The following is a 23,252-nucleotide window of genomic DNA, read 5'->3' as shown; positions in this document are numbered from 1 at the left end:
TGGAAGGTTTCGGGCTCGATTTAATTCCAGTCTCAATTTGGGTTCATTGTTTCCTGCTCCAGATGAAAGGTTCCCATCAATATTAAGGGATGGAATCAGGTTGGGTTCACGGAGTCATGACCTCTTTCCACAAAACCAAAATAAGTTGCTTGCTTTGCTGGGCGTCCATAGGGACACAGAGTTTGATGTAGAATGACCCATCAATTAATTTGCTATGAGTCACAGTACACGCGTAGATTTTATTCAATTTTTAAGTTTAAAGTATTAATAGAAAATGTTAAAGTTTTGAAAAATATTGAGGTTATTCAATATTATTTTCTTAAAGCACGACGATAGCGTGAGATCTCTGCTCAAATCATTAGTACAAATCCTCCCCGAGATGAAACATATTTGTAGTGCCTTTGTACATATTCAGTGCCCGTCACGTAATGTTTTCATTGTTAACAACAAAGGTTTCCAGAAAAGTTTCAAAGTAATATGATTTCAATTTTGTAAGTATTCATTTGAAAACACTTCTTTTCTTTGAAAAAACCTCTGCTCATAGATGAACACAGATGAAATACATTGCTTATTTAATATAATTTTGAATTCCCGAAGTATTTTTTTCTGCCTAAGTTCAAGAAAGAAACATGGCATGAATGTATTTCATAATCAATGATTTTTTAATCGATTAACAAGGTTTCAGTACAGGATTAACCATCTCGGATCACCCCCGCTCGTGATCACTAACATCACGAATGTCCCCTTTATTTTTTCTTCAAATATAAAACAATGACCGACTTCACCCATCAAACAGGTGATATGCGTGCCGTAATAATATCCTTGATTCCCTCAGACCAACCCGTCGGTGGTTCCGAGGCCAACACGGTGTCCGTCCGACGCGAGGTGGCGATCTTGGACGCCAACGACAATCCGCCCATATTCCACAACCGCCCCTACTCGCTGGCCATCCCAGAGACGACCCCCGTGGGTAAGATCATCACCCTGCCTGGGACCATCTCCATTACGGACGCCGACGGCGGGGTCAATGCGGACGTGTCGCTGCACTGCAGCGCGGACGCGCGCGACGCCGAGGCGTGCGACACTTTCGAGGTGTGGGCCGAGAATGTGATCGAGGGACAGTTCACGGGCGTGCTGAGACTCCGGCAGCCCCTGGACTACGAAAGGCGGCGCGGGTACTCCCTGTCCATCGTGGCCTCGGACGGCGCCCCTAACCCCGGCGATCGGCTCAACTCATCCTCGAGGGTGGCCATCGAGATCCTCGACGTCCAGGACCAGCCTCCGATATTTCTGGACGAGCCTTTCTCGGCCAGTGTGTCCGAGGGCAGCCCAGAGGTGAGGATATGCAGTTGTCCCCTGGCGAGGGAGAATACCTCTAGGAAGAGTTTCCAAATCGCTAACTCTTTGTTGAACAAAATCGAGAAGCAAAGACGTCGTTATTTAAGGTTTCTATGTACTACAAATTTTTCAAAATGACTTGTGTTTGACGTTCATAACTTTTATTGCTGGTGGTAATTCATTCATGGCGTTCTACCTTTTTAGGAGTAGGTTTCGGGCGGTCCCTACTCTGTACTAAAGACCATTTGCTTGGAATAATAAGTATTGCGAGAACTTAATCTTAAAAGAAAGATTACACGGGCCGTGTCCTACATTATTTCCTTCTTTATTTATTGGTGACTACTGCCTGCATTCATATTGTCTAAAAAGCCTACTCTTTTAACGCTATGACCCTACTTTCCACACGTTCACCCTTCTATTACGGTCTTCAGCAGACTACTTAAAGTATTTCTCCTATCCATTTTCTCTGTCTTTTTCGTATTTACCGCAGTAACTTAATTTCTTCGTCCGCACATTTGAAAAAAACGGTGTTTGTCTTCCAGCCTATTTTCTCCATTCTACCCCACAAACACATTTCAAAAGCCACTCTAAAAAAAAATCTACGCTCATCCTCTCGCCTCAAAGACCAGATCCCGCCTCCATAAATCGCTAAACACCTTATTAAAGTCTTTTATTATGGGTCCGGCATCCAAATCTACCCCGGTAGAAAACCAACCCTTATGATTTGAAGTTGCTTTGCGTAAATTAATTTTACCTGGCATTTCTTTTAAACCAATGAGTGTAATAATTTCCGAGTTTTCGTAATGATCGAGGAGCCAAAAATTTAAGGCATTCGCCAAGCTTTTCCTCGATTGACTAAAATGCGGGGAAATAATGTTCGACCTCTCCTGACAGCTACTTAAATCTATTTGTGTATTTCCAAAAGACTTCCACTTTGGAGATTTCAACGGTTGGTGTGAAACTGTGGCCGTTCAATTACCTACGATATACGAGTAAGTTATTATCAGACGAAATACTGATAATTTTATCGAATCCCAGTTACTCTTGGGTACTACGTTGAAATTTAAAATTGAAGGTTAATTTTATATGGTTTTTAACTAAAATGATAAAGTTTAATTTTTAAAGGTTTTCATTCGATTTTTCATTTTTGAGTTGATTAATTTTTTTTAGAATGTTGAGCTCCACTTCCTTATGAGCCTTTCTTAAGAACTCGACTGAATAATTTGACATTCAACCAATCAATTTCGTCGTAGCGCTTATAATCATGAATTGCATTTTTGGGATTATCGTGGTGTATTCCCTAGTTTAATCTTTGAATACGTATTAAAATATAAAGTATTAGTAAAATGTAAAGATCCGGGTCACACCATAGACTACACACCACACCACACTATGCTAATGTAATTATCCATTCCCAGGGTACGTCAGTATTGACAGTGAGGGCTCGCGATGGTGACCATGGAAATCCTCGCCCAGTTCAACTCTCTTTGTCCAACGATCATAAGGGATACTTCAGCCTTGAACCGGTTCCTCAAGATGAAGAAACCGAGGCTTCCGATCGATTTACAGCCACTGCCATCCTCGTCACCAACAACACAATGCTGGATCGAGAGGATCCAGACATCGTGCAGAGCGGAGGGATTTACACCTTCCAGGTGGTCGTAAGTATCTATTTGAATACCTATCAAAATATTCAATTTACAAAGTTTATAGATGATTAATTAAAGAGCTAGATAATTGGAACCAGAAATGGTTGCAACTTGAAAGAGGTTCATTGTGTTTCCAGTGCATTTACACGTATTTTTTTAGACAATGTGAATCATACAAATTCTTAATTTGAAATATTTTGTTTTGCTCTGATTACTTTACAAAAGCGTTCTTTACGTAGATATATGTGTATATCCTGAACGTTAGAGAACGTATTAATACTAACTTCATCCACCATTTGATGAAAATCGTCTAAATTAAAGCATGTTATGGATATGATGTTTTACTGCTTTGGTGATCTGCTTCATATTCTCTCAATGGGAACCAAAATTATTCGTGTACGAACATGGTATTGCACCATACTCAGAAATTTAACTTAAATTCCCTCTGCAGGCAACGGAGATGGACGGCGACACCCCCACCGACGCGCGCACCGTATCCGCGGTGACCATCGTCGTCCGCGACGTGGACGACAAACTGCCCGCCTTCAACGGTCCCACGTACCGGGTCCAGCTCTCCGAGGACGCCTCCAGGGAATCGACACTCCCATCACTCCCGCTACATGCGGCCGACTCAGACGCCAGCGCGGAAAACGCCCGCTTCATCCTCCGGCTGGACAACGTCCCGGGCGGCGGGGATGCGGCCTCTGTCTTCTCCGTCCACCCGTCCGGTCCTGTCTCCGGCCGGACACCCGTCGTCATCCGCGTCTCCGACCCCTCGAGGCTCGACTACGACTCTGCGGAGTCAAGGAAGGAGTTCTCGTTCGACGTGGAGGCGATCCCGCTGTTCAACGGCTCCGACACCCCGGCCGAGGGGGTCTCCCCCGCCGATAGGGCGAGGGTCACTGTGGTCCTCGTGGACGCCAACGACAACGCCCCGCACTTCGACTCCGAGTCGATGCGGCTGAGGGTGAAGGAGAACGCTCCCCCCGGCACGATGATCTCGGAGATCTCGGCCACGGACGCCGACAGCGGGGCGTTCGGCAATATCTCCTACTCCCTGGGTGGGTTCGGCTCCGAGAGGTTCTGGACGCACCCGGACCGGGGTGGGTTGTTCGTTGGAGAATGTGGTGGTAGGGTGGCCTCGTTCTCGACTTCCAGCACGCCGGTGTGCTTCGACTTTGAGTCTCAGATGTGGTATTCCTTGACGCTTTCGGCTGAGGATGGTGGAGGCAGGGTGTCCACGGTGAATCTGTTGGTGGAGTTGGAGGACGTCAACGACAACGCGCCAGTGTTTGAGAAGAAGGAGTACAGGAGGACAGTGAGGGAAGGCGCCATCTCCTTTGATCCTCAGTTATTTGTTAAGGTATGTCTCTATGTAATTGCACCACTTCAATGGGCCACCAATATCGATTGACAGCCAGAAAACTTTAATATGGAAGGTAGTTTTTATGGTTCAAAAATTTAGTCATTAAGTTGGGAGAATAAGCGTGGATTGTAGTAAGATGTGGGTTTGGAGAAGAATGGAAAAATTATATGGGCAGGATTTAAATGATAAAGCAATGATGATGATGATGAAGCAATGATATTTTAGTCATGTGAGTGTAAGAGAGGCAGCTCTTGGGAGAAATTCAAAGATGGTAGGAAAAGTGTCCAGTTAATTTTGGTCTTTTACTATCGTTGGGTTTCACCATCCTTTTGTAAATTATTTGCCTTGATCAAGTTTTTATTTGGTTTTCATTAACTTGATTTTGTTTGTTCTCAAACTGCTGCATATTCATATTTTTTTGTATGCATACAGGGTGATTTATGGACACATCTCACTGTTTATCAATACTATCTTTGTTTCACCTTGATATGCTTCCATTATGGTATTATATGTTTAAATGTGTCCCTTATATCTAAGTGCTGATGGTAGATTGTTCTTTGAGATAGAAAAACATGTTAATAGTATTTGGGATCATTCGTGAATTCTTTTTTCTCTCTTTTAGGCAACTGATCGTGATGGCCCTTCTCAAGGTGGTGGAGAAATCTTATATGAAATTCTTGGTGGGGAAGGAGGCCCACTATCTGTTGATACGAACACTGGGGAAGTCCGTCTCAACAGGCCTGCTCTCTCTTCTGAGACACCTGGGAGTAGGGGGGAGTTCGAGGCAGTTATCCGAGCAACTGACAAAGGAACACCACCTCTATATGCTGATGCTCGACTGTTTGTTAGAGTAGGTGTCGCAGGAAACCAAAGACCAATGTTCAAAGGAGGTATGTCCACTAGCTCTTCAGGTTTTGAGAAGATGTATTTTGTTAACTCACACCCAAATCAAATTACATGCTTCATGATGGAACATTTTCCTTTTGAAGGTTATAATAATTTAATTTTTTGCTGAAATAAAAAGTGATTAGATTACAGGTCTTTGATTTGTATTTAATAGATTATTTGTTGTGAAATTATTTAGTTCCATCTGAGCTTCTGAAATTATTTAAGAATTATTGTTCTCTCATATATTTTCTTAGATGGTATAAACTTTCAAATTAATTTAATCAGTACAGTATATACACATATTAGATTAAGTCATAAAGAACTAATTGATTCATTGGTAATGTTGATCATTGTAACCCTAGTCAGTGGCACGCTCAATGGATTCTTGAATCAAGATGATGCTGGTAATGGTTTTCATGTTTTAATTATTGAATGATAAAAATGAGTGCATGTACATACATATTTCACCATTTTATTGTATATTACAGCACAGAGTAGCTTTATGATTACAGTAAAAGAAAATTTAGATATTTGCATTTTACTGCTTCTTTTTCATTTGGTAAGGTCACACAAATAGTACTTCCTTGATCAGTTGCATAGTTAAAAATGTTTAGTTGAGACAGACTTTCCTCAAAGTAGAGGAGGAGATATTCCTTCCAAGAGTTGTAAATCATTTTTATATTCTCTCTCTCAGTCAGTATTAGACATGAATCAGCCATATTACGTGCCACAGTGAAGGAGAATGCCCCTCCTGGAACTCATGTCATCACCCTATCTGCAACAGACCCTGATGGTCCTGATTCACAGTTGACTTATGCAATAGCTGGAGGAGCAAGGGACAACTTTGTGGTGGATGCTGCAAGTGGGGAAGTAACAGTGGCTCCAGAGGCCAACCTTCACCTAGAGCGATTGGGTGAGAACAATTTCTATGCATTGAATAACTTCTCATTGGATGGAGGAAGCACCAAACATTCGTAAAATGATCACTTGGTGGCAATAGGGGAAGTTTGGTTGAAGATACTTCGTTTTCATATGCTTCAATTTCAATATGGAGGCTATTATTCGGCTGCTTTCCTAAAATGTACATTTGCATAATCAATATTAGAGATGTTTTCATGAAAACTGATAAGTATACTTTTTAGTTCATATTATATTGACTGTGTAACTTCAATTGCATTATATTGTTATAAATTGAAAAAGGAATTCAAGTATGCATCGCATATCATTGTATAGTTTACGTTTATTCAAAATCTAAGTTAAGTGGTAGAATACCAATAATAATAATCTAATTTCAAAATAATATATGATTGTATATTTATTTTATTAATCTGGGCATTTGCAAAATTTCTCCTATACTCATGAATATTTTTCCATTGCTTCCTCAACATTTTAGAGCATGGCGGTATCTCTGGTTTGTCTGAGTATAGTGTAATAGTGACTGCTATTGACTCTGGATCTCCAGCAAGAGAGACTGGTACTGCAACATTAGTGGTCAACGTGGAGGATGTCAATGATCAGCCCCCTCACTTCCCCCCTGCCTCCTCGACTGAGTCCTATGTCCGCCAAGTATCTGAGAGAGCAGCACCTGGAACGTTCCTCATGCGTCTACATGCTGAAGACCCTGATTCAGATGCCCTAATAAAGTATTCCCTAGTACAGCCAAAATCAGCAACTGATCATGCAGGTCTGCCTTCCGTATCATCAAAAGTATTTGATCTTGATACTGCTTTCAGGTAAACAGAATTGTGCTCTCAGGAACATTTAATGTCCATAGAGAGGGGTGATGAAATATAAGAACTCTTGATAATACAGGTTAATCATGATGATGCAACTAAACATAATTGCCAAATTCTGGTTTAAAAGACTGGAGGAGTCTTCTTATGTTCGCTTGGAAAACATTTACAGGCTTGGCAAACCTGTACGTATTGAACTGGAGATTTTGAATTTGTATCCATCCTTGGGCATGCAGAGTGTGCTCTTTAATATATTTGTGGAGTACAATTGTTAAAGTAATGAAAAATCATTTTTATGATGAAGTTAATGAATGTGATATTGCATATCCTGTTGAGTATATTGAAACATACATTTTCTCCCAACATCAATGTTAATCTGATGCAAATCATGAGTAATCATTATCAAATCTACATAATCTAGTATATGAGGGTGAAGATTTGATGAATGACTTCTAAATTTTAGTTTTTAAATTGAGATATTTAATTGCTCTAATGATGCAGAGTTTCTTCAGTTTTGGATAAACAAGGGTAGTTTTAAAGGTACTTGAAATCAACACCAAATGTCAGTGCTGTCACAACAAGTTTCACATGAAGTAATAGGTAATACTTAATGAGTAAACGCATAGCCCATCAGTGCTCTGGGAAGAGATCTGTAGTGTGGACGCCTCTCTGTTGTTTTTGCCATGTAGTGATTTGTGAAGATGGAAAAAATTGAAATTTAAGCAGTTATTAAATGCTGCATAAAGAAAGGTATGAAAGCAAAGGAAATTCATGCCAACTTTCAGAACACTCTGAGGGACTCTGCTCCTTCATAGTCAAGTGTTGCCAAGGGGACAAACGGATTTAAGCTGGTCAGGACAGCTTAGATAATGACCCACGTGGTGATCAGTGAAAACGTACGACTACTACAGAAATTATTGCAAATATGGATAAATGGTCATGGAGGATTGCCAGATGGAATCTTGAGAAATCAATGAAGCTAAAGGGATGTCATCTGAATGAGCATATCACATTTTAACAGTTGAATTGGATTTGAGAAAATTATCTGCTAGATGGGTACCACGACTCTTAAAGTAGGAACACATATGCATCAGATTGGAAATTGCCAAACAATGCTTTACTTCTTTTAAGAGTAACCAACAAGATTTTCTGTGCCGGTTCATGAATACAGATGAAACTCGGATCACTGCCATACCCCAGAGACAGAACAGCAGTAAAAGTAGTGGAAACATGGTGATTCACCACCACCAACAAAAGCAAAGGGGATATGGTCGGCCGGAAAGGTGATGGCTTCTGTTTTATGGGATGCAAAAGGGATTCTGCTGATAGATCATCTTCCCACAGGTCAAACAAATACTAGACAATGCTACTCTAACCTCCTAGACCAACTACAGGAAAAGATACACAAAAAAGGCCAGGTTTGGCAAGGAAGAAAGTCATCTTTCATCAAGACAATACACACCCACACACAAGTGTCATTGCTATGGTAAAAGTACTTGAACTAAGGTATGAATTGTGGTTACACCCACCTTATTCAGCTGATTTGGCACCATTAGATAGCCATCTTGTCCCCAAGCTCAAAATTTTCCTTGGTGGATGGAGATTCTCTTCAAACAAAGAACTAACAGCCAAAGTAGAAGGGTATTTTGCAGACCTGAAGGAATCTAATTTTTGAGATGGAATCAAGACATTGGGACATGGCTGGGCCATGTGCATTAGTAGGTAGGGAGACTAAATTGGAAATAAAAAGTTTCACTGAGGTAAATTGTTAATTTCTATTCCATTCTGAGAACTTGTCAAACTACCCTTGTTAATAGGTGTGTGTTTATAGATATTTATGATGTGAAGCATGATGCTTCAAATGATTAGTACGGAAAAAAGTCAGCATGATTCACCAGCAGGAATTTTTACTCATTAAGAATTACCGGAAGTATTTGAAATTTTCTATAATTTTTGTCACTTTTAGAATCAACAGCACAACTGGAGAGCTGTTTGTGGCTGGGCCATTATCCCACCAGGCAGCTGCAGTGATCACTTTAACTGTAGAAGCAAAAGATTTTAATGCATTGGAGCAAGTTGATGAACAAACTGATCAGGGTAAGAGATATAAAGGGAGCTTATTTACTGACTTGATTCTCTTCACCACTTGCATATTCTCATAACAGTAAATTACTGACTTACTGCAATATTTTTTATTTCAGTTGAAATCACTATATATGTGGAAGCATATTCTGATGATTTGCCAGTGTTCTCTATTGTTTCTCTCACACCTGGAGTGAGTGGTTCTGCCTTGGTGGGAGAACAAAGGAACCAGATAGCAAATGAGACTGGTGAGGTCAGCATGAACAATACAGCTGCCACCATTCAAGTATTCGTTCCTGAAGAAAGAGAAGTTGGCTCACTACTACTGCAGATTGGAGCATATGACCCCATCTTGGGCCAGCCAGTAAACATTTTGGAAAAAGTTCCAAGTTCTGACTTAGAGGATTATGTGTCTCTCTTTTCACCCTCTGGGCAGATCAAATTAAATAGACCAATTGATTATGAGGAAATGGAGGACAAGGTAAGCACACATTAAATGTTATCATAAGTATGACAGTAGCATTACGATCAATCATAACAGTACATAGCAATAAAACAACCACAGTTCCTGTGTTTCTTCTAAATATAGATATGAAATTTGCTTGATAGTATTACTCAATCAATAACTTTGTAATATTTTAGGTGTAGTCTAAATAGACCTTGAGATTGAACAGCAGATTACTAAGTTATTTTTCAAGTTGAGTATATTGAGGTAAAGTTAAATGGAGTGGAGAACTGAGACAAATGCATAGGTCAATTTACCTTTGTGTAAGATTTACAGACTGCCATGATAGATGTGAAATAATTAGCAACCAAACAAATTAGCCAAGTTAAATGTATATCATGAAATTGTATGGAAAAAGTAACTTAGAGAACGAAATGATGATAAGACAACATTTTAAGGGAAGGCCAAAGCAGCTTTGCCATTAGCATTTGACTAATTTCTGGAGCCCTATTTGATACCAAGTTTATTACTTGAAAATGAATAATATTTAGATGACTAAAATTTTGTGATGATTTTTATATACATATTTAATTTCGATATCTCATCATAAAAACTGCCCTTTACATGAATGAAATATTTTTTCATAAAAATATCAACTAACCTTGTATGAATTGTTTTTTCCAGGTTATATACTTGAGGGTGAAAGCAATTGCAGATGACAGAGTACGTTCTAGTGAGGCTCTTGTCATCATCAATGTGGAAGATGTAAATGACAATAATCCTGAATTTTCTCAGGAGGTAAGTAAGTCAAGATTCTAAAAAAAGTTGTTACAATTATCCAATGCATCTATAACCTTGAATAGAACATAACTCTCAAGACATCTATTTATCACTTCTGGTTACTTTACAACAGAAATCATTTTGTGGCATTCATCATGCCTTTTAAGTAATAACCTCTCAACCTTCCCAATAATTTTTTTGAAGGATTATTTTTGCATCAATTTTTGGGACCTATTGAATTGACAAATCATGCATGCCAAGTTATTTGGATAATTAAAAAAATCCTATTTTTTAGCAGGACTAAAATTATAAAGTTTGAGGCAAAGGGTTTAAATTATTTTTTGTCATCAGAAAAAGGGCTGCAGGATGGGCCTAATAGTTTACTATTAGGTGCTAAGTATGCTTAAACATATGATGAAATCTGTAAAATAACACCAACATTACCTAATTACAACACTGAATTTTGATATACCATTCATTTTGTCCTCTCTTCAATTTGTGATCTCAGAATTAATAAAAAATCTTTTACTCTATTATTAGCAACAATCTACAACATGAAGAAGTTTTTGAATCAGTCCAAGCACATACTTACACAGGTATTTCTTTTCAAACTTTTATCAAGGTATACAAGGCTCATATTCCAGAGTCAGCTCGATATCCTGAGCAAGTTGTAACTGTGGCAGCCATGGATAAGGATTCAGTCTCCACCTGGGGTGCCGTTTCATATTCTGTCTCTGGTGATGGAGCAAATCTATTCACTGTGGATAATAGCACTGGGGTGGTAAGAGTTGCCAAGGGAGCCACATTGGATCATGAGACCAAACCACAAGTTGATCTCCTGGTAACAGCAACGGATAGCGGACAAAAGAACTCTCAATCTGTTAGAGGACTTCAGCGCAAAGCAACTGCTATTGTAAGTTTGTACCTACTGTACATAGAAACTAAACAGAAAGTTTTTTGAATGTGATATTAGAAATTGAAGATGACATTGTGTACGAGGAAAGTAACAACCCTAGTGAAAATAACTGCGGGAATGATTTGGCTGCAATGATGTCAAATTTCAGGGATTCAAAAATGAATAAATGTTGACATTTGTTTAGCGCTTATTTTTTAATGTAAAATACAATTTTCTTTGTATTTAGTATTAACGTCAAAATATTCTGATCCTTTTCTGTCTGATCCAAGTATTTTTTGTAAATTCTAACCTGAAAAATCAGGATGCATCTCATGACCCAGGATAGACAATAAAGTTTTTGGAAAATAGAGGGACTGAATGTATGTTAATGAAATGCTGGAAACTGGATGATTGCTAATAAAATGTTTGGTATTTATGCGTAGGATATCATGAAATTGAAAGATATTAAAGTAGTGCATTTCTTAGATTGTACCATACCAATATTTCATTAAATTGCAATATATGTATATGATAGAATTTGCTTTAGTTGTAATTAACTTTAGGATGGCCTAATTTTTATGCTATAAATAAGATTGCAATTACCATATCACCATAACAAAGCATTGAAGTCCAAGAATGGATAAAAACTCACAAATCATACAAATCTCACAGACTGTTAGTGAGTTAGCCATTGACTTTCCCCACTGGCAGTAATGTTAGTTTTCAGATTTTCATTTAGGTACAAACAGCCATATTAACATTTTAATTACATTAATCCTAAAGTTGGGTGTAATCAGTGGGGTTAGAGCTCACCATGTTCTTCGTCCTACTGTACATGAAGTCTAACAAGCACTAACTGTATAGTCAATGAAGTATTTGAAAACTACAAAATTCCACCAGTTGATCATGCCTTGTAAAGTGAATGGATAAGTTCAAATCTGTCATGAAATACATCATGGTTCATGTCAAATGCACAGTATGCTCTCCTCATTAATGATTTCATTAAATATCAATATAAAAAAACCATTACAATCAACCAAAGGTCGGGACAGGGCTCAACTTGTAACAGCATGTGAATATCATGTAATAGGGAGGGGGATCAATTTCTTTCCTGTGTTCCCTTTTGTTCCTTAGGAAGATCCAATCCCTCAAAAAATCATTCGGTTTGTGTGAAGCTGAGTGTGCCATTAGTAACTTGGATTTAAACCTATGCCCTCCCATCAGTAATTGAATGCTCTACCTACTGGTTTACTTAGGTGCCTTAATTAACTATTCTTCTTACATATAGTCACATTAATATTTTTATGGTTAGTTTATATAATGCCATGGTAGTATTTTTTTAACTCAAGCCCTTGATTCTATAATTGAATAACAGGTCACAATTGAGATCTTGGATGTCAACGACAATCCCCCTCAGTTTGTTGGCGGAGCACACCCTTTGTCCGAATCCCTCTCCCAGAATGACCCCCTGCTGCACTTAAAGGTTGAAGAGGAGGTTGTTTTATTCTCTGCGGTTGTTCCTGAGAATGTTCCTGTTGGATTTGTTGTCGCAACACTGCATGCCACAGACCCTGACAAAGGCCCAGGAGGAATAGTGAACTATGATATTGCCAATGAGGGAGAAGCTAAAGGTAATAATCAGCTTTATCTTCACCTTAACTATTTAAATAATGAATAAACAAAGAAAAATAATAAATTATTAATAATATTTATTTTACTTGTACTAAATCAATACAGATATGAATTATGTCCAGAAGAAAATGCAAGTGCACACAAAACAATTTCAAAATAATTTAAAAGCTAATAATAATAATATTGCATTTTATTTGCCCAAATTTCATATTACAAAAATAGGTGCCAGGCGGCTACTGTATGCAAATGATATATTGCACGTCAAAAATGAGTAAAATGCATACAGGTTTAATTGAGATACAAAATATGAACTAACGATTGCATTAAATGTAACACAAACACAGACATATTAAATGTAACATATGCAAAAATATACATTAAAAATCACAGAGCATTAATGTAAACTAGACTAAGAGCATTGATATAAACAAAAAGTATGAACTCAAAGATCAGGAACATGGTTGAAATATTTGTCAACCAAGTAGAACATGTTACATCATAATCCTTCAAGAAACCCAAACTTAGGTAGAGGCTTTGCTTAGGATGGCCTGCTTAACTCTGTTTTGGAAAGAATTTAAATAAAAAATTATTTAATACAGTCAGGTTGTTAATTATGCAAAACAGATGCATTATTGAGTGGACCTTTCAGATCCAACTTCACCTAATAATTTCTTGGATGCATATCTTGTCCATACACGCAGTAGAAAGTAAATTTAGGAGAAATCTAGAATACTTAGATAAATGAATTGAGGATTTCAATTGTCCAACAGGAAACACAAAATATAACCACAGCAGTATGTTTCTAAAGTGAAAAGGCTTTGCTAGTCCTACAGCTGTGACTTCAAAAGGTTATATCATATGATAGAATGGAATGATTCTTTTTATAGAAAAGTATCTTTAGTATATCCACAGGAAAAACAGGCAACATTCTTCACCACCTTAACATTCCAGTTGCAATTATCTGTAAGATTGCATGAATATTTAGTGAATATATTACTAGTGAATGTCTAAGTGGGGCAATCATTACTTGCATTAATATATTACATTGCAAAATTGAACTGAATTCGGCGAGTTTGTCTTGGATGAAACATTCTTACCTACTAATCCAAAAGTTGCATGTTTGAGTTTCACCGTGGGAATGGGCTCTTATGAAATGTCATAATCATTATCTTTATCTATTAATTCATAAATCATTGAACCAAAAACATCCATTATTTGGCCTTAACATCAAATTTTTAAACTTTAAAATAGCAACAAACACGATTACAAACACTCAAGTCCCAGGTGGAGAAAAACCCGCCTAGGCAGGAATCAAACTCACAACCTCTGGGTTGGCAATCGGAGACCCAGCACCACCAGAGTCAGCCAAGTGGGCATTAGTTGGTTACATACCAAAATATATATCATCAATTATATTGAAAACTCAAATCAGTTTCCCACTTGCATGTTCAAACACAACTTACTGGAGTCACTAGTCAGTCTCAAAAATATCATTGACAGAATAAAAAGGCTCGGTTGAGAGAATAATAGAGTTTTGAATTTTGAAATGTTGATGCTATATGCGGAAACTGGCAGTTTATTAAATAATGCAATGCCCCAGTATTTCACAGACTCTTGGGTCTTAGCTTAATGAGAACATGATGTATTTAGCTAATCTATTTGTTGACGATGTAAATGTACAGTCTGTAAACTGTCATGATACAGTTACAATTGTTCCGTGATTTGCAGTTATCTCTAGAATCTGTATTACAGATTATTCTAATGGCTTTACTTTTGTAGAGAAAGGATGGATTTGACACCAGAGGAATTGCCTCGGCTCTAGTACTTCAATTTATTGAAAACTCTTTAGTACGTTCAGACGTGCCATCAAGATCTTACAGGTGTATGGAGCACCAGAAGAGCTAGCAAGACAAAAACTCAAATTCTGTGCTAGCCCAGCTGAATGTGACAGTCCTCATAGCGTTTTAGTAAACACCGTAAAGCAAATCACCCATACAAAAAATTAGCTTACAATTCTAGAATTCACTAATGTGTAAGCTATCATAAACAATCATTTGGCCTGTATCGTATTTGATCTTATTTAGTTTTTCCTATTACCAGTCAGTTTGATATGTGTGTAGGTTCAAGTATAACTCAATTTTAGTCCATGCCTGAATATAATTTTCAGCCAAGTAAATCAAATAACATCCTTGGCTCTTTTATAAGTTTAAAACAAGGAAACAAAAAAATTTTTCCCATAATTTACTATGAAAATGAATCAATAGAGATGTATTTAAAAATAAATAGAAAAATGAATAAATTGTGTTTAGAAAGCTATGATGAATGACTTTTCATTGTATATTTAACTGCTTTTTACTTGTGTTGGTGAAAATTCGATCTGGGAAAAGTTATTTCTTTTACAGGATAGATTTTGATTGGGTGCAAAAGACAAGAAACTCAGCTTAAATTTGAATGTAAATGGTAATGGGATATATCACATTAATTAAGCATCAAAGTATCACGCTTTTGAGCCACTGTGCTGTACTTGGATTCATAGTATATTAATTTTCTTTATTAAATTGCAAGTAAATTTTTCTTTCGGAAGGTTGATTTGGAGATGTAATAGGCAACAGAATCGGGATCAAATTCCACATTTCTATTGCTCAAATCTAATGACTATTTATTTGATGGCATGTTCCCACATACTATTTTGGTATAAAAGAGCAAACAATATTTATTTTGCTTGCCTCATTTTTATTCTGTGGCTGATGTATTGGTGCTTTTGGTTTCAGGTCTATTTCAAGTAAACAAGAGTACAGGAGATGTCAGAACAATTAGAGCACTGACCGGAAAAGGCAGAACAGAGCCATATTCTCTCATCATTCGTGCTTCTGACAGAGGTGCATCACCTCTCTACTCGGATGCAGTTCTCTCTATACTAGTTGGAGATGTGGCCTCGAATGATGGCGTCCCCCATTTCATTCGACCTACCCAATCCGAAGTGGCTCGCATTCCTGAGGTGAGATCAAAGGCACTCTCTAAGCAACTCCATTCAAATCATATCTTACCAAATGTAAATCAATGTTCACACCAGAAATGTTTATTCTAAATTTGTGAACTATGCAATATTTCCATATCCTTCCAGAATTCTCCAATTGGTTCTCCAGTGTTCAAGGTCAAGGCTACAGATCCAGATGACCCAAATACACCAAATGGAAGAATTTATTACAGATTCCTTGATGAAGGCAAGACCGGGAGTGATGCCATTACTTTTGCAATTAGTGAGTATTGTAAACATTTTAGTAAGTATAGGACATTTGCTAAGTTTTCCCATTAATAATTCTTAAATATTTTGTTGCATTTAGGAAGTAGTTAATATCATGACCTAGCAAAATAGATAATTTCAGTAGAGCCGATGCCCATTTATTTAAACTACAAATGAATTCATGAGTACTCTCAAAATAGTTGAAAATCTACTCTTTGCAAACTGTAAATTTGAAATCAACATACTTCATGCTTTCCTCATTTTTGTTTAGATACTGAAAATCTACTACAGATCAGGAAGGTATAAGTTCAATATTTAGACTTGAATGAGCATATGCATAATGTAATGGTTGTTATGGACCATTCAAAGCTTCACTCTAATTTATGATTAAATTTTTGCATTGACAACCTACAATGAGGAAGCATATTTCTCTTTGAATTTAATTTTTTTTATCTCATAAATTTATTCTTGGTCTGCATACTGATAGAAGTTGGAAATATGAATAACTTTTAGCCTACCTAAAGGTTTCGGATTTTATTTTTATTTATAGATAGAGACACTGGACTGATAACCACTAAAAAGCAACTTGACCGAGAAAAGAAAGATCGTTACACATTAATACTGGAGGCATCGGATGGTGGGGAGCCACCTCAACAAGCCTCCAAAGTTTTGGATGTCATTGTGGAAGATGTTGATGACCACCGGCCAATCTTCAAGAGATCTGTGGTATATTATTTTGTGGTTTTATGAATATTTAATGCTTGTAAAACTTAAGTTCAAAGCATAAAATAGGATTTCAAAATCTTATCTTATCTTCATCATAAATTGTTTCATGGGCACATATGCCATGCTGGGTATACATCTATCCAGCATAATAAATGTTAAACACTTTCTTAGTCTTCAGTTTCCTAATGAGTAGAGATAGTTACTATCCCTGGTTAAATAAAAAATGACTTAATTTGTGTTTTTTTTACATATCCTGATTCCCAGCTTACCAGTGCCTTTCCATTTCCTAAACTCTCCCTAGTGAGCCTAGATTTAAAAATAATGATAAAATTGTTAACCTTTCACACGGAAGGTGGGAAAAGTAAAAAATCCTGATTTGAATTTATTTCTGAGAATTTCTTCTGTTTTACTAATTTCTAGAATGACCAGTTTTAAATGATCATTTCTAAATTGGCTATATCGAAAATGGTAATTTTCTCAAAATTCAGAAATTTCATCTGGGTATTACAGGTATTACAGGCTGTAAGTTACTTCCTGGGCAAAAGCTTCACTTAATTTTTTTGTGCAGTATTAAGAGGTCACCACAAAAATGTTTTTTAAAAGACAGTATGAAATGCAAATCTCCTGGAGTACTTGTATGCAATTTACTGATATGAAATTCTTGATCAATGCCAATATTCTAGGATGAAGATCCAGTAGTTTTCCGTATAAGGGAAGAAATTGAAGAAGGAACTGTCATTGGAAGTGTTGCTGCAATTGACGAAGACATTGGAAATAATGCCAAAATTGATTATCGAATTATATGTAAGTTAACTTGATCAATGTCCATGATTATTGAATCCTGAATCAAAACATAAATTTGATTTAGAAGTTATATATTTTCAATTACCTACGAGGGTCATCCGGAAAGTAGTACCCGTTCGTGAAATAAAGACACAAAAGTAAATATTAACAAACATAAAAAATTTTATTTGAAAGAGGATACTTTAAACTACTTCTCAACATAATCTCCAAGCAAATTAAGGCATTTGTCATAACGTGTGACAAGTTTCTGTATTCCTGCTGCATAGTCCTTCGCCGCCAGCTCATTGAGATACGCGAGGGACCCATCTTGCACAAATTTTTGCATAATGCAGATGGTGTTTAACAATTTCATGAACAATTGTTCGAGAAACATTGGGAAAATGCTCACAGATGTCATCAATTGTGACGCGCCGATCGTTCCTCACGAATTCGTCAACTGAGCTCACCAGTTGGTCTGTAATGACAGACGGTCTCTCCGAACGCTCATCGTCGTGTGTGTTCCCCCTCCCCATGTTGAAGTTGCGACACCACCGCCGAACAGACGACTCGTCCATTACATTGTCTCCATACACCTCCTTTAATTGGCGATGAATATCACATGGGCGAACGTTTCTTGCATTGAGGAATTTAATCACTGCCCTCACTTCACAACTGGCGGCGTTCTCAATTTTTTTAAACATTGTAAACAATCACAGAAACAACACAGGCAATGCTAGCGTCACGCAACTTGGCTCAGAGAAGGCAGACAAGCCACTGAAGCTATCTGACCTCGTCCAGCGGCTACTCGCGTCGTCAGCACTTCATGCGGCACGAACGGGTACTACTTTCCGGATGACCCTCGTATATTCCTTGTTTGCTTCATTTCTTACAAATGTTTCCCTGATGTGACAGACTTAACAAATAATCTCAAATATGTTCACAGTGTAAGTACTGGAAGATTGCCAGTTTCATATTATTTGACTTTGCTCCTGCCTTGTAATTCCAATGGCAAAATGCATTTTATGCTCAAGCTTGACTTTGAGAAATTTTGCTGTGTCTTCTATTAATTTTGAAAGATATTTTACCTATAAATGGAATGGTTTTAAGTTCTGTCTTATAGATGTTTTCTATTGTTCACTGACCATTTTTTATGATTATTAGTTCAGTTTTCCTTGTACATATGTGGAAGTGTTATATTCCATCAATACTGCATTTTATTTAACCTACTGGTCTAGTAATCCTTTATCTTAGCAAGGAAAGCATTATTTTTCAACAGTTATGTACTCTTTCCATTGTTTTCACAGTGATGAGTGTTGTTTTTTATTTGTGTCTACTTCTACAAAATCTTCTCATACCATTTTAACAGATGGAAATGAACAAGGGCTGTTCAGGATATCCCAATCTGAAAATAATGAAGGAATGATAAGCACAGCGGGACGCATAGACAGGGAAGAAGCAAGTGTTCACAATCTTGTCATAAAATGTTTTCCAGCCTCTGAGTCACTCGAGTATCCCCACAAGCCATATGACTATCAAGTGAGTACCTTTTCAGCCCTTGTCCAAGATACTTATGCCATTCAGTTGTTCACTTGTTTTTTCAATATTTTATTTCTATGAGCCTTATTTAAATTTATCAATGAAGCTGCATACAACACTGGGATATGTTAAATATTAAGCAATGGATACTTGTGTAGGACTGCTTGAATTCTGAATTCAGATGTAGTGAATAGAATAAAAATATGTGAGAATTGGATATGGTTCACTCTAGGTATTACCACATCAGTTCCCCCTTAAAATCAAAAACTTACAGTCTCAATATGAAATAGCAATTTATAAAGTGGAAGATTTAGTGAAAGCACAGCTGGCAGATTTAACAAGTTCTTTTACAATCATTATTGAAAAAATCTCAACTTTGCACATTTGCTTATAAAATGTAGTTCTCATGTTGTCTCCAATTTATATTCACTGAGTGAAATGAACTTGAATTCAAATGTGAATGATTATTTTTGTCGATGGAAAAAAATTTAAACATTTGACATTTACTACACAAAATCCACACATAGGCAACACAGAGTAATGATAATAATAATAATAATAATAATATCATAAATGAGCAGAAATATATCATTATTGCGTATGGCCTCAAGTTGAAACATATCATAGTCCAGAGAAACATTGGCACTATGAGAAAATGGTGTGAAGACAATTTGGTTTTTATTAACAATGAGAAAACAACAATATATTCAATTTCATCCCCAGCTAAGAAAAACTACAGCCTTCCCTCATTTGAGGATAAATGGGTCATGTGTTAAGGGCTCTACTGTAACAAAGTTTCCAGGGATACATAATCAAGAACTCTTAAGGAAGAAAGCAATAATATGTTGGTGGAACGTTAATAATGGTACTTAGAAAAGTCCAAACCAAAATAGTCATTCAAAATAACAATTTGATCAAAATGGCATAAGAAAAAAATAGGTCCATTTCACAGTAAAATTTTAGAACAATGAAATTTGAAGTTCACATTTTAACCAAAATTAATAAAAAACTGTTTTTAATCAAACTTTTCAATTAACAGTGCATACCTTAATGTAGATTTTCTTGCTGCTCTCATACACGAGAGCCCTGGTGAGAAATGCCTTCTAATCTGTTACTTAACCCAGAAATTAAAGAGCTAATACATACCTAATCCATTTGAACAATGCAAAAATAAGGCTGAACATACAGCATGTTTACGGTAATTCACATCTGTACCTTGAGTTCATACATATTCGCTTTGGTCAAGCTTGTGATATCAGTAAAAAACCATCTTTAACCAAACAGTAGCTATGTACACATTTATATGTAACTAACATAAGAAATTTTTTGGCTGCTTAGTGACCTGGCTGTGAAGGAATTTGTAAATTTCTGTATGAATCTTGAATCACAACTAGGAGATGAAGACAATGTAATGCTTATGAAGCAAATTTGACTTAAGAGAAAGAAAACATCTAGTGATAAAGAAGTACATCTAATCAATTGAAAACATTTTCAACTAGATTCATTTTAGCATATAAATAATCCTGTACTTATGCTTACATGTCAATTGTTTTTTAAGGATCCATCAGAAATTCAAGTAAAAGTTATGGTCAGTGACATTGATGATAATAGTCCAGTATTCACCAAAGAAAATGTAACTGTTGGTAAGTGATATTTAGGACTATGGAAATTAATTACCAGTAACTTAATTGATAATTATTCCTTTGAAGGGGTCTTGTATTCAGGCTTGGATGAGCAATGTTTATTTTTGTCAAATAAAAATAACTGTGTTAATGCAGGACTATCAATAATTAAAGTTTCAACTAAAAATTTCAATCATAATGGCATGAGAGAATAACTGCCACAGCTCCTGCTTAATGCTATTTCTGAAATCCTTTTACCATTGACAAGTTCAATTATGAGATATTTTAGATCATAGGCAAAAGAAATATGAATTAGTTGTTTGTTAATGAAACATCAAATCAATTTTAGTGTCAAAAATTCTTTCTAAGCCTAAATCACATACACTTAAAAATCCATGCCAATAAAATATTTAAAATCTTGGTAGCAAGGAAAATATTTCTTTTGTTTCATGTTTTAATCATACATCAGTTATTTACATACATCTGTTCCATTATTTTTTCCAGGGGTACGTTTGAATGTCCCTGTGGACACCCCTGTTGTAAGACTGGAAGCCAAGGATGTTGACTCAGATTCAGGGCCTATTCAATTTAACTTGAGCAGTGCCACATTTTCTACCCTTTCTGGATTACAATCCCCATATAACATTGATGGTCCGTCATCAAACACAGCTCCAATTGAAGTTTTCCGTCTTGGCCTGGAGGATGGAGAACTCAGGACTGCTCAGAGTCTTGTGCCATATGCTGATGGTGTGTTCACTCTTCTGGTCACTGCCACATCACTCAGCCCTGCATCTGAAGTAGCATCTCAGTCTAATGAAACTGTTTTGCAACGTCACAGACAAGCTAATGCTACATTAAAGGTAAAAACTGCCAACTAAATCAGTTTTATTGTTGAGTATAGAATGCCAGGCCAGGTTTAACTTGAGTCTTCAAACGCATGAGATTGTTGTTGGTCCAAGTCAATTGAAATAACTGATATTTTTCAAGGGAGGTGATTAGAGAGGGTACATCACATAAGATATTAAGTCATTTTTGCATTCATCAAATTCATAATGAAAGGTGTAGTGAAAGGATGCATGAGCCAGAAGAACTGTAGAGCAAGGCTCAGGATGAAGTATATAAAGCACAGAGTGGTAGATGTAGAGATAGCACTTCCAAAAGGAAAGTAGGGCATGTAGATTTGAAGGGAAAGAAGATGAATGGATATCTTATTTTCCATCTCTAAACTTGTAACTAGGAAGTTTAATGGGTGCTGTGAATTTTATTTCACTTTTTCCTGTGCTTTAATTGAAATTCTGTGTCTACATCTGGCATTCTTTTTTTGGCTGCTTGGAATGAATTTCCAAAATTTTAAAACATAAGAATTTGGGAGCACACAATTTGAAAAATTCTAATTCTTACCGCTAGCAGAAAAGGTTTTCAGTGACAGAAAAATATTTGTAAACGTGTTGTTAACTCAACAGAGGGAAGTCTTTTCACATGACTGCATCTTTGCCTATGTACAGGATTCAAACCTGATATTCTAGGCACATTGAGAACATGTCTCTTTTGGAGGGGCATAAGGAGATATGTATAATAATACATTCCTTTCAAAGAAAAAGTGACACCACACATAATGAAACATCAGACATAACTTCCAAGATGACTTGATGCATTCCCATATATGAAAAATAAATTTTTTGGTATTGTGATATTCAAAATTTTTGGAATGGTTCTCCATTATATACTGCAATATTTCAATTAATGTCAATATGGTGCACTAAAAACAAGATTTCATATTATATGAAAATTGAAGGAAAATCTTTGAATTGATTGCAATGGGAAGAAATTGATAAAAACACTGTGACTAAATAGAGATATGAGATGAATAATAGAGAAAAAAGCTGTATGTGATCGAGATTCTTTGAAGACAAAAATTCAAAACAAGAGTTTTCATATATCTTCTTTGTAGGTGTTTGTGCTGAGAGAAAGGGATCTGTTGAAATTTGTGTTTTCTAAGCCACCCACTGAAGTTCGTCAAAGCCTAACTAAGTTTCAGCAAGCTGTGGAGCAAGCTCTTCTGCTGCCATCAGTTTCCCTCAATGTATATGATGCCCAGTTTCATTCTAAAGGAGATGGAAGTCTAGATTTTGGAAGCACGAGGTAAGTTTTCAATTCTAGCATAGTCCTATTTTGAAATTATCACAATCAAATGTATTAGAGCAGTGCAAAAAATATATATGTTTTCCTGACTGGATTTTCAAGCACTCAAACTAATGTATGCTAACTGAAATTGACGCTTGTGGCATACATGGGAAATTAACAGCTTCTAAGAGTATATCACCTGATTGTTCATAAAACAACCATATGGAATTAATTATAATAATATTATTATTAATAATAATTTTGTAGTGTACCTCGTAGAAATTTGTACTAAATTGAAAAATTAATGGTATTCAACCAAAATTGTGCTGACTTCGTTTCATAGTTATTTTTTTCTTATGCACTTGAGCAGCCAAATTACCCTGCTCTGATTTCATTCATTTATTAGTCA

At 36.6% G+C, this 23,252-nt stretch overlaps 1 protein-coding gene across 1 annotated transcript in view; it reads left to right on the top strand.

Moving 5' to 3' along the window:
* Nucleotides 1-23,252, top strand: part of Cad74A (cadherin 74A) — a 97,857-nt gene that overhangs the window by 69,051 nt on the left and 5,554 nt on the right. The window contains exons 3-21 of the mRNA XM_071583817.1: nucleotides 836-1,335; nucleotides 2,757-2,999; nucleotides 3,439-4,350; nucleotides 4,976-5,243; nucleotides 5,936-6,154; nucleotides 6,635-6,974; nucleotides 8,941-9,071; nucleotides 9,176-9,537; nucleotides 10,186-10,299; nucleotides 10,904-11,194; nucleotides 12,552-12,807; nucleotides 15,580-15,806; nucleotides 15,933-16,068; nucleotides 16,603-16,778; nucleotides 17,462-17,582; nucleotides 18,928-19,097; nucleotides 20,656-20,740; nucleotides 21,224-21,579; nucleotides 22,671-22,861. Coding sequence (XP_071439918.1) covers nucleotides 836-1,335; nucleotides 2,757-2,999; nucleotides 3,439-4,350; nucleotides 4,976-5,243; nucleotides 5,936-6,154; nucleotides 6,635-6,974; nucleotides 8,941-9,071; nucleotides 9,176-9,537; nucleotides 10,186-10,299; nucleotides 10,904-11,194; nucleotides 12,552-12,807; nucleotides 15,580-15,806; nucleotides 15,933-16,068; nucleotides 16,603-16,778; nucleotides 17,462-17,582; nucleotides 18,928-19,097; nucleotides 20,656-20,740; nucleotides 21,224-21,579; nucleotides 22,671-22,861 — 5,098 coding nt within the window. The remainder of the gene's footprint in view (nucleotides 1-835; nucleotides 1,336-2,756; nucleotides 3,000-3,438; nucleotides 4,351-4,975; nucleotides 5,244-5,935; nucleotides 6,155-6,634; nucleotides 6,975-8,940; nucleotides 9,072-9,175; nucleotides 9,538-10,185; nucleotides 10,300-10,903; nucleotides 11,195-12,551; nucleotides 12,808-15,579; nucleotides 15,807-15,932; nucleotides 16,069-16,602; nucleotides 16,779-17,461; nucleotides 17,583-18,927; nucleotides 19,098-20,655; nucleotides 20,741-21,223; nucleotides 21,580-22,670; nucleotides 22,862-23,252) is intronic.

Source organism: Hetaerina americana, unplaced genomic scaffold (genome assembly GCF_022747635.1).
Source record: "Hetaerina americana unplaced genomic scaffold, ioHetAmer1.1.p SCAF_15, whole genome shotgun sequence".
Classification (NCBI taxonomy): Eukaryota; Metazoa; Arthropoda; class Insecta; order Odonata; family Calopterygidae; genus Hetaerina; species Hetaerina americana.
The sequence above is the reverse complement of the archived record's forward strand: the minus strand, read 5'-3'. Positions and strand labels throughout refer to the sequence as shown.